Source organism: Sander lucioperca, chromosome 8 (assembly GCF_008315115.2).
Source record: "Sander lucioperca isolate FBNREF2018 chromosome 8, SLUC_FBN_1.2, whole genome shotgun sequence".
NCBI classification, from domain to species: Eukaryota; Metazoa; Chordata; class Actinopteri; order Perciformes; family Percidae; genus Sander; species Sander lucioperca.
Window position 1 is genome coordinate 16,040,161 of NC_050180.1, and position 12,602 is coordinate 16,052,762.

Here is a 12,602-nt window from a genome sequence, read left to right on the forward strand (position 1 = left end):
CTAATTACACGTTTGCTTGTATGTACAGTATATGCACGGGTGTGAGTTAAAGTCTAAGTGTGTCTGTCCATCTTGCAGGGAGTAACAAGAAGCAACCTCTTTTACAACCAACAGTTGGCTTGTGTACAGCTCAGAGTTGGACAGAAACACCTACTGTAGGCTCACTCCCAGTGGTTGACAGTAAAACCATACCCAGTGAGAAAACCAATAACCCAGTCTAGGCGAGGCCAGCAAAGTCTAATACTCAAACGGCCCCGGATGTTTGCTTCTCGATAGAAAGAAAGGCAACAACGGGTGTGGCCCTGTTTACCTGCACCTGAGGCTATAAGAAACCAAGCGAAATCTCTGTCAGTTAAAGATGGGAGCGCCTTTCAACTTGTAAACCTCATCTTCACTCTGAAGGGGGAACATTATGGCCGGAGGGGCCGTCTCTGAAAAAATGCACACACAGTCAGCTTTCAAAGCATTGTGTCTGCAAGTTTTTTGACTGAAGACAGGACATCTGGCCAGACAAACTTACCATCATGAACAGCCTGCTATTGGGATATATCAAGCCCCATCACATAGTTATTACAGCCACTTTTTCACTGCCTGATGCCAGCATGAACCTGTCTTTGTTGTCCCTTTTTTTACCTAGTCTAATCAGATATATACCATTTATTTTATTCAATTTCTGAAAAGGTTTTCAATTCATTTTTTGGGTGGTTTTATTATTTTGGTAAGGCTTTTAATTACCCCTTCGCAAGAATATAGCCGAGGTGTATTGTGATGGAACTGACAACTGAAAATATTCAACCGTATTGATTTAGGTGAATATTTTCTAATTGAAGTTTTTCAGCAGGTTGAGATAAAAGTCTATAAAAGTTGGAGAAAAGTCAGACAGCTTATGTTGCTATGTAAAACTAATATAATCATGAGGCACAACGCTCTGAATCATGATGCATCATCATTTCCTCTACAGTTCTATCAGTGCTTAAATAGCTGCTGAAGCACCTTTGAGTTATAGCGTGTCTAACTGGAACTGATGAAAGAGGTTTCATAGAAATCCCAATAGAACAAAGTCAGCCATATGAATATGGAGAAAATTCAGTGAGCATGGTCTCACCTTTGCCATGGTTTTTCACCTCGTCCAGCAGAGGTAGCATGATGGGGTTGTTGAGGCTGGAGGGTGATCGAACGGCAGTGGTGTACATGAGTGGCAGTGACTGTACCACAACTGGGATGCGGTGAACATGGCTGGCAAGCTTCCCCGCTCCCTGCAGGCTCAATGGGCTGGATGGAGGCGGCGGCACAGAGTGCAGAATGTGCAAATACGGCTGACCTCTCAGCCCGGTTCCAGGGGTTAGCACAGATGAGGCTGAGGTGATAACCGATGGAGAGGAGGAGGAGGAGGATGACGACGATAAAGAAGACGGGGAGAAAGCGTATCTGAGAGGGGAGGATGACAAGGTGGTGGTAGGGGTGGTTGATGAAGAGGAGGGGCGGGGTTTGTTGATTGACAGGTCGACAGGCTCGGTCTGTGTGTAGAAGTGCAGGTCGTTAGCGAGCAGGTCTTCTGGAGGTTCGTGTTTAACTCTGCTGAGGAAGAAGGGGACGCCGTCCATTGCAGAGTAAGGGCGCACTTTAGGTAACTGTTGAAGTAGAAGAGAAGCATTGATGTTAGATTTTTTTTCCTCCAGTGATTCATTTTTGTCATTTTAATGCCTTAAAAGGTGCACTAGACCGCAACACACAACAGGGAAGAATGAAAAAAGTGAAACACCTGTATACAATTAATGTATTTATGGCACAACATTTTATATTACTACCCCTGCAATAATTATACTCTCCTCATTCAGTCAGGCCAGAAAGTGACGTGCCAATGAATTCATGTGAAGGATGTTAGATTTTGTGCTAGTGTTCAGCTTCAGGAGCAATAATACTACATGATGGAGATATGTCATTTATTGAGAAAGGAGCAATTGATTTTCTCATGTTCATTCAAGCATTCAACTCCTCCTTGGTTAGCATGATGTCATACGCAGATGAAACACAGGAGTAGATAGTGTCTTTCACACTCGCCTCCTTTCACTGTCTACTTTGTGTTTCTCTTTTCTCTTGGCGTGGGTTGCTCTCTCTCTTTTCCTCCTGTTTTCCATCACTCCCACAGAAAAACAGCTCTCTTGGCTCCCCTTGTATCTCTCCTAAATCTCCTTTGTGACGGTGGAAAAACATCATATGGGCTCAATTTCCTGACCGTCTCTCTCTGTCTCTCAGCGATGGGCCTCCTAAGGCCAACGCTGGTGGCTCAGTATATCCCTCAACACATCTTTCACTTAACACCAAGCAGACTGTAACACAACCGCTCCGTCTGCACAAGTTTCAGGAACCTGTTTACTTGGAAAAGATAATAAAGAACATACACAGTAGAGAAGTGACATTAACCCTGCTACTAGTTATTTGTTTCTCCAGACTGCCATACTTTTGGATCCTCTTTGATATCACATTTTCTTATAATCAAAAGTCAAAAGAACCATGTTACATGTGATGTAGCAGATCTAGACTCACTATGTTTGATGTGGGAGTGGTGCTAGAGTGTGTGGTGAGTGGTGTTCATCCTCACAGTGGAGCCTTTCAGAGGCTGAGTCACAGTTTGGGCCATCAGGGAGCGAGTACATCCAGGATTTTTACTAATCATACAGTAAAAGCTCATTAAAGTAAAGGGAAAAACTTTAACACTCCAATCGCAGCTGCAGTCGATATTAAAAACATTCTGTACCGAGGATTTTCATCCTGAGTTTTGTTTTTGAGACTTACATTCTTTCCCCTTATGTAATGCTGGCTGAGAGTGGATCTGTGGTGAATTACGAATTTTTGGTGTGTGAGTATGTTCTTTTATGTAGTAGACTGCTATTTTTACTCCAGACTTGTATACTTGTTTTCGGCCTACAGGAAATGTTACGACCCTATGAATCAAAAAGTGCTTCTCCCCGTGTAACTCCTCCTCAGTTAGAAAACAAACCCTACCCCATGAAATATGCCCTCTGATGATCTCTGGGCCTTGGTGGGGTTCATCGCAGGGACAGTGGTGTCAAGATCAGGGTTCACAGCACATTATGGCCTGCTTCTTAATACCACCCACCAAGCATTTTAGTGTGTTTTTTACATTTAACTTTAATTATGGAATTATGCTCTTAAGGCTTTTTTCTTTCTTTACATATAAGAATATAAACAGCCTTATGTATCACAACTGAAAAAAGCTGTTATTTATGTTGTGCTGTGGGGAGAAATCCTTGTGCCTCCTTTGTGGAAACTCCTAGCAGCACAGTGAAATCAGAGACACTTCCCTCAAGAAATTGACCATTTATAGCACATAGTTAAACAGTAATATTTGGCAGAAAAGGCCCATGCTCTTTGAGAGAGCTCTCAAAATATCCAATGAAGATTTTGGTGGGAGAACTAATCTCCCTTAATAAAGATAATAGATAGCAAAGTCAACAATAGTAAAAGCTTCAACACAACAGGAGGAGGCTCGGGTGGAGGATGAAGCTGCGGCAGCAAATGGCTACCTGAAAAAACAGGATTGGATTTGAATAGTCCGTTCATAGCCGTGCAGCTATTGAAAGAGCCACTGATGGTAGAGCATGAATAAAGCAGCTGATGCCAATCAGCTGATGCAAGCTCTACTTTCTGCCAGAGTTAACGCAATGCTCCATTTTCGAGTTGCAAATGTCGGCTGTCCACTCATAAAGCTAATATGTCCCTTGGGTGATTGTTAGGTTATGACTCTGATGGGTGGAGAATCATATGACACTGAGTTTGCAGAGTAAACATTAGCTGTGCTCACTGGTATTCACAATATTCAATATTCGAGATTTCAGTCACCATTGACCCTGTTAGCAGAGTCGGTAACACTTAACTTTAAGTCACTTTAACCCTCTGAGGTCTAAGGGCATTTTTAGATATCTTCTTGAATTCTCTTTTTAAGGGTAATTCGATATAACTGATCCCCATGTGTTTCATATCAAAATGTTCAGAACAAACTCATACTCATACACTCACTATAGTGACGCCCAAAATTGTTCCAGAGCAATGTATAAATAGATAATTTGGCCCTAAAGTAGAAATATTTCTGAAATCTCTTGTGGAAGTGACAACATACCCGTGGCCAGGTTGGCTCAGTTGGTAGAGCAGGCGCACATATACAAAGAGGATTATGCCTCGACGCAGAGATCCAGGGTTCGAGTCCGACCTGTGATGATTTTCTGCACGTCTTCCCCTCTCTCTCACCTAGGGGACTTTTCGTTATTTAATTAAGTGGCCACCGGAGGAGTTTTGTGGCCTTTAACCTAAAAAGACTTCCTCCCCTCCCCTCGTCAGTAATAATTTTACTATGACCCTCCAAAATGATTAGAAAAAGAGGCATGACCCTCCCCTTGCGTGCAAGTTTGCACTTAGCAAAAAAGTACAGATACCATTTGATTTTTACAGCCAAGACGTACAAGACTTAACCTCTGCATTCTCATCTTACACATCACACTCCTCTGTTATGGTGTGGTGGCCATTTCAGTAGATTTACTCACTAACATTGTTGTGGAAACACAATAAGCATGGAAGCTAAATGCATTACTGCATTACTTCAAATACTAAGTTACTCATCTAGTAAACTAGTATTCACATGAAATAAAACAATAAAACATTGAGACCATTCAGCAAAGGCCAATGGGAAATAACAATTCAACACTGGTTGCTATGGACTTGTCACTAGGCTTCGTCATTGTATATTTTAGCACATTATTCATATACATATATGCCAAAGCTGAACATTATATTCCAAAACACATATGTTTATTTTTAAAGCAGATTTTAAATTACATTGTAACAATTTAACAATTCGCCCTTATGAAATCCAATCGCGGCACGGCTGTTTTGGAACGCAATAGACAGACGCTTAAATTCAACTAAAATGTAACAGTGAACAATCAGTATTGGACCTACAGTCTGTTGAGATGCCTCTCCAAACTCACCATAAAACGTTAAGACACGTTAAGAAAAAATATCCGTATTTTGCCGTAATCCAATGACACGGAAAAAAAGTAATCCACAGAGATCAGGAGATCCACAAACAGAGTCACGGTGTATCCAGCAAGGCCGATACGAGCGTCACATTCACCAGCCAGCTCCAAACAGGTGAACGAGGCCTCTCCACTTCGCCGTTTAAACAAAGTGGAATAAACGTATACAAGTCCAAATCTACACAAAATCCGCAATCAATTAGTAAGCTGACATCACATTTATATACATGGCATTTAGGAAACCTTTATTGCAAGGTTGGCACGGCAAGATGTCCAGACTAGTGCGATAGTAACTTTCGTTTTTTGCGTCCTGCTGCTCCCATCATATTTTTTTTACTAAAGCAGTATATGAAATCAGATGTATTACCTACCACCATTTAGTTGTTTTGTGTTATTTAAGATATTTATAAAATATCTGGTCGTAATCATTCCACTCATTTTTTAAACAATGCAATTACCCGTTTGAGCCACCAGGGGGCAGTGCTCCCCCCGCCCCCCCCCCCCCCCCCAGCAAACTCCGCGTATGCGGTCAGACCATCTGCTAGGGGGCCGAGACTGAGAGCTACATGGATAAATATGCACCAAACAAGCCACTTTGAAATTTTGCTCTTTTCATGAATAAAAAAGTTGGGTGACCCCCCCCGCCCAGACTAAAAAATGTTGGATGACCCTCCCCTCAACAAAAAATAAAAATACATGACCCTCCCCTATTTTCCTCCGGTGGTCCATTCCATAAATACCGAACCGTCCCTAGCTGTCCTGTCCATTAAAGGCTGAAAAGCCACCAAAAAAAAATCATCTTTAAAAAAAGGAAATAACAACACACCCACATTGTTTTGGTGCTTAAAATGAAATTACAAAAGCCTTGGGTTCACAAAGTTAGCGTAATACATGAATAAAATAGTAAATAAATGTCTAAAATGAAATTTTGTAATATCGCTTATTGAGTAGGAGTGTTGTCAAACATCGCTTGTACTCCCTGGTGCGTCTTTTGTCCTCAGAGGGTCAAGTAAGTCAAATTTCGCATTAGAAGTATACAAACATTTAACTGATGGTTTATAACCATTAAAAGTATATAAAAGAAGGTGTTGCAGCAGTCTAGTCTAGTTTATTCTAGTCTCTCTTCACCAAAAAATCCCTCCCTTAGGCTATTTAAGTTCTCATTTGATTTTATTCCAGCCTGTAAATGTATCTATAGTTGCCGCTCCACAGCTTTACCTTGAGAAACCTTTCAAAAAGAAATATAATTTAATTGATAATATGCATGTTTGTGATGTCAAATGTCCTCTATGCTTCTCTTGCATCAACTCCCGCATCAACTGCCTTTCTTGAAAGACCCTCAGGCTATCATCCAGCTGCTTTTGCACGGGATCTCTCTGTGTTTGCATGTTCTGTATAGGATGTGAGTGTCATGGACCGCCTCGAGCTATACTGCCTCAAGGCTTTGAAGGCATTAGATCCGTTGAGGCTGATTTCAGTGTAGAAATCTCGTCTTTCTCAGTGAGTGCTCTTAGAGTGTGTCTAGTTGGCTACGAAAGTTCTGCTTTTGATTGATCTTGATCTGTAATTGTCTGCTCAAACTCAAAATTCATCTTACTGTACTCCAGGTCTCTCTGACCCATCGCATGTCCTATTGCCAAATCAGTAAACTAGGTTATGGTTGTTCTTTTAGCTAACACAAATGCAACTGCCTTAATATACATCAAAGTAATGTTAGCTTGTTAATCAAGTGAAGCAGTGGAGGAACACCGAAACATTAAAGCTATACTAGTGTGAGGTTTTTGCCGCACCATGAGGAATTCTAAGCAATGACAAAACTGTTGGCGCATCCACATGATACAAACCTTCCGCACCGCCCCCCTAGTAGCCAAGGAGGACACAGAGGATTAAAAAAACATGGACTCTTCAGAAGAGGTAATTATCTTCACTCGGGTCTCTGCGCGGGAAAGTCACCGGATGACACAATCTTCTGAACATAGCCATACTGACAAACACAGAGAGAGTTGTGTGGAGCTGATGTTTGTTTAGCTTTGTAGCAATTCACATGGCAATGCCTTGAATGTAACGTGTTCATTAATATCAAAAAGTTACGCACTAAAGCTTTAATACTCCATTGTAATATATTTTTATTTTGAGCCACATGGTCTGTGTTTGAATGAATTTGAACAAAGTATGTGTTAGTTCGGATTTGTTCATTGAAAAAGTGACAGCGTGAATGTTGTGGCAAAGCATCTGAGAGAACTGAATTGAAGATGGGAGAATGCCACTTTTCATTTGCATAAAAAAATCTGCATTATTCAAAAGTGTCAGACTCACTTTCATTGTAGCCTTTCTGTTTGTTCGTGGGGTGATCATGATCATGACAGTATGGAATACAGTCAGTTACTGACAACCTGTTAAAATTGGCCATTCCTGTGTTGCTCCTGTGTAAAAAGAACACTTGTGTGGAAAGGTCAAAACAACAGAGTGTATCTTGTTACACAAAAGTGAAAACAGAAAGTTATTTGCATATTGGAGTTAGGTTCTCAGACACATCTCAACCAGCACAAATGGAAAACTTAAGCCACCCCCTGCTCTCAGTTTGACAGATACAAACATGTATGCGCTCAAACCTACACATTCTCACACACGCTGACACACATATAAAGCTATATATGCTCGACCCGCCTGCCTGCCTCTGTCCTCATGCCATTGTCTTTATTAGGGGATACTGGTTAGCAGGGCAGATTTTCCAGCCCCTTGCGGGCGAATTCTAACAAGGCAGACCATTTCCAGCAAGCCCTTGGCCCCCCGCCACCCAAATGAAGACCACGTTTCTGCAGCAGCCTAAACTGTCTGTCTGCGTCTGCCGTCTAAAGGGAAGCACAGTCTGTTCGGGTAAGATTGGATCTCAGCGCACTCAAAGCTGTGTGGGCTGCAGTGCTCACATCCTGTCTGTGACTGACATCACTACACGTATGGGGAATGACTTCAAACCCCAGGTAATAGGTAGCAGCACGGGAGCACAGCTCTTAAACCCTTGAGCCAGCAGCTGAGAGCAGGACACCCAGAAAGTGACCACCTGCTGCCTCTCTGTCAAGCTCTCAGATGTGGAGAGACAGATTTGATTCTTATTAATACAAAGCACCTACATGGCAAACAATTCTCTACTGAGGTAACCTGATGGGTTATCAGTAGTTGGTATTTTTCTCATCAATCATGGGCTAATGCTCTCTGTTTTGTCTCAACCGAAACTGTTCTCCCATAAAGTGCTCTAGGGGATATATTAGGGGCCTGGATATTATTGATATGTTATGAATGGAAATCAATAATAACTGAATGCTAATTCATCATGATTACAAATATTAAGTGGCCTGCACCCACTGCACACACACAGCTGTGGCAGCAACACAAAGCCCTTGTAACCTAGCAACAGCTTCTCCATAACAAGACCACTTTATTTCTAGGTATGTTGAACCAGAGAGCCCTGATACTGTATGTGGGCCATGAAAACCTTGCATGAGGTAACTCCATTATTCCTGACATGGTCAATATGCAGTCTATTTGAACATAAAACTCAAAAATAAGATTCAGTTGTGCATTTTAAGTTAAACAAACTAAACATTCCTGGTGCAAATTTAACAACGGTCACAATTCTTGTAGTGACAATTAACTTCTTTTCTGTGATTTATTCATATTGAATGATACAAAAACAACAACACAGAGGTGACAGAGCACTGTGAGAGAGTAGAGGCATGCATGAGATACAGTAAAGGAAAAAGATGGAGCTGTGATAAGTGTTTGCGGAGGAAGACTATATATAAGTGTGGTGTGTTGTATTTGTCTGTGTGTATTTGCATATGTGTACAAGAGAGAGAGTGATTGCTTATGTGTGTGTTTGTGAGAAAGAAGGGTATGGGAGGATGAAGGGAAATTGAGAGACGTACTGTAAAGGGGCAGGAGCAGACAGAGATAGATAAGATTTAGATTTTCCAATGTGACCCTCCTCCCTGGAGCAGTGGCTACATCTGCACAATCACCCCCAGCCAGCACGGACTCTCTGCTGGCCCCAGTCACCTCCACGAAACCCCCCCAATGCATTCCTGCTCCAGCTGTGGCTCTCCTACTCTTCTTGGTTCTTTTCCTCTTCCTGCTTACTACCATGCTCTCCGACCACTCCTCTTAGCCCCCACACTCACTCTCTCACTCACTTGCTTAGGCCTGGGAGTAATTATGAGCCCATTGCCAGGAGGAGGAAAGACGGAAAGGAAAGCAGAAAAAAAAGGGAATTGTCTGGAAAACAACTGCTCTCTTACCCCTTGTTCCGATTCCAGGGGCTCAGCTTTGACTCGGACCGCAGGCATTCCGTCAAGCATTAACATCCTGTTTCTTAGGCTGCCTGCAAAAGGAAACAGAAGAGGTGTAAGACGGGTGTTTTAGCATGACTAAGCAGGTCCCACACTCAGTTATTCACGTATGCACATCTACGATGTTGTGCCTGCACCAGCTGAGAGATAAACACATTTTAAATAGACACAAATTCAGGTTTCAAAACCATCAGAAGCTGATGGACAAAAAATCAGTGCACAGCATGACGCCCTCTTCTCCATAATAAAGATTTTCAATTGCCTGGTGGGCTGTTGCAGGGCTAATAACACTTCATAATGCTGAATAAAATCCTCTCAAGACTTATATGGAATACAAACACTGGGTTTGATATATAGTTACTCAACAGCAATGGCAACAGAACAGCCACACAACATGTCCTCTCTAACCACTGATTTAATAAAATAATAATTGATACTTGGAAAGAGAAGTGAAGTTTGGATCCGTTTGACACTTCTAAAGATAATATTTTATGGTCATGATGATACATGTAATTTCGATACCACAATATGACACTTACACACATGCAACCACACACAAAAACAGACCTTTTAGTACATATATACAGTACATTCTTCCCTCTGCTGCCTGTGAGCACTGTGCCTCTGCAAAGTAGGCAGCAGTGCCCGGCTCCTTAGCTCCGTGCTGTGGCTTTAAGAGGGATACTCAGGTGGAGCCAATGACAACAATGCATGTTCCGTATCCCTCAGTTGGGGCCGACCTGAGGTAACCCTTCCTCTTATTATTTTAGCAGCAGTACATGGAGGAATGCAAGCAAGGCAAACAGACTCTAAACATCTCTATTACTCTCCACTGCTGGCACCAGAGGCAGGATCTGTGGCCCAATCCTTGCACTCAGCAGCGCTGTAGCCACCATGACCACTCTCGTGCGGAGAAAAAAAAAGCTCAGCCAATCACGAATGACATATACCCTTTCTCTGCAGCTGGTTGCCCAATCATCAGACTGAACTACTAACACTACATCCATTTGGCTTGTCCAATAATCAAGATTTTTTTACTCACCAGAAAATCCTCTCAAGACAGTTATCAAAAACATTTCATCTTACAGATTTTGCAACGAATTTGCAACTGAAAAATCATTTAAAGCAAATTACTGTTCCACTACCTCTTAGATTTTCAGGCAAAAGGCTAATCCTGACTGTGTTTGTGTGTGAGGGAGGTAGAGAAAGAGGGATTTACTCTCTCAATCTGCAACCCCCCAGATCTCGCCTCTCAGGTCTAAGTCCCTCAGGTACCCTGGCTGTGCTGCTTTTGTATTGTTGTCCAGGATGTCCTTCGGCTTCAGGTCTTGGTAGGCCCAGATAGCGTTACCATAGTAACAGCTGGGCGGGTGGAGCTGCAGCCTCAGTCCAGCCTCAAGCCATGTGTTGAGGAGAAGAAGAGAGAGGAGGCAGAAAGTGAGGCATGTTTTCCTCAAGCTGACCATCATTCTGGCAGAGGCATTTTCTGCTTCTCTGAAAGGATATATATTTTTCAGAAGAAGGTGCTTCAGATAAAATCTTGATTTTCTCATGGGGTAAATTTCACTTTTTTAAAAGGTTCATTTTTGAGCCTCAAAAAAGTTTACCTCATTCAAATTATATTATATTAATATTCTCTATGATAAATGCGTTTACTCCTGTAACGGGAAAAATAAAAACACCTTTCAATTTTGCACAGCATGTCAGAATTACACATTTCTTGAAATCAACATTTCCCAGTGTTCCTACAGTCCAGTTAATCCAGTGGTTTGTGATGACCTTCCTAATGAACTGGCCTGCAGCAGGCTATTCATAGGAAATCAATGGCCATTACATACCTCTGCTTGTGACTGTAATGGCCAAAGAGCTAACAGCAGTGAGAGAGACCTAACACTGAGTAATGATCAGCTAACAGGGGGGCACTGTGTATTGAAGAGGTTATGTCAAAACACTTTGACCGATGTAAACTGTCAACTGCTTTTGCTTCTAGTAAAAGGAATATGTCTGCCAGTTAGTACTTCAGGATCACAAACCAAAATGATAACAAAATGAACAAAGATTGAGTTTGAAATTAAGAGAATGTGTTCAAGGTAATAAACCAATATGTATCCAGTATTCTCTAACACTAAATGTGGTCTGCTGGCGGCAGGCTTAGGCAACCAGCAGTGTGCTGTCCATCAGCGGTATGAGGCGCTGTGTGTGGGAGATGGAGAGAGGGAGGGGGGGTTAGAGGGAAACAGGGTAGATTAAGATCACCTTTCCATTTGCTGCACTCTGAAATGAAATGGCCATCCCAGGTGTGTGGGGGAGTTGGATGGAGAGAGGAGAGCAGTGGAGTGTTGAGGCATCTCATTTCTCTCTCATACCCGCCCCGCCCTCCCATCCCCACCAAAATCCCTAGAATGAAAAAAAAAAGGTAGCAGGTGAAGATTGAGACCAGTCCTAGCAGCAAAATTATTGAAATATACATATTTCAGTGTCTGCTGCTCTCTTCGCTTTTCTGTTTGTGCGTCTGCTAATGCATTTCGAAATATAAACTGAAACTCCCACCAAATAGCCGCATCTATGACCTCAGGTCCACTATCTCCAAGTTCCCTGATGGCTATCAACTCTGTGCTGATGGAGGCGATAGAAACTAGCTGGAGTGGAAGGATAAAGCCCAGGCGAACCAACCCTGAACAGACTAGCTGGATCAATTAGAGGTGACAACCTTCTCTAGAAAATCTCTGACATTCTCAGACCTCACACACTAGTGACATCATCCATGCCAATACATGTGCAGATGTCAATATTTCAAAAGGGAACCGAAAATCTAACAAGCCTACAAAACCAATCAGCCAGTGCAGGTTTAACTTTACCTTACCTATGCTGAGAGTTCATGTTCTCTCAGTACATGTGAGTTTGAAGACAAATCCTGCTTAACATTGTGTTTTGCTCACACCGCAATGAAAGACATTTTTTGTTAAAGTGAAAAAAACTCATGAAACAAGATGTAGTATCTGGCTGTGTTCTCTCTCTCTCTCTCGCTCTCTCTCTCTCTCTCTCTCTCTCTCTCTCTCTCTCTCTCTCTCTCTCTCTCTCTCTCTCTCTCTCTCTCTCTCTCTCTCTCTCTCTCTGATGTGCACACACTAACACACAAACATCACACACCCTGAAACACACTGAAACAGACGGGCTCCGCCAGTGCTTTGTTCCTATGTTG

General features: G+C 42.3%; 1 protein-coding gene across 7 annotated transcripts in view; it reads right to left on the reverse strand.

The window, feature by feature from the left end:
* Positions 1-12,602, reverse strand: part of klf12b (Kruppel-like factor 12b) — a 41,950-nt gene that overhangs the window by 15,534 nt on the left and 13,814 nt on the right. For 3 of the 7 annotated variants that reach the window (XM_031287647.2, XM_031287728.2, XM_031287788.2), the window contains exons 2-3: positions 9,350-9,432; positions 1,106-1,631 (exon numbers count right to left, since the gene is read on the reverse strand). In XM_031287647.2, coding sequence (XP_031143507.1) covers positions 1,106-1,631; positions 9,350-9,432 — 609 coding nt within the window. Of the gene's footprint in view, positions 1-1,105; positions 1,632-7,370; positions 7,478-9,349; positions 9,433-11,656; positions 11,798-12,602 lie in introns of those variants that run through there. The other 4 variants (XM_036003830.1, XM_031287581.2, XM_036003832.1 and 1 more) reach the window with 3 other exon arrangements.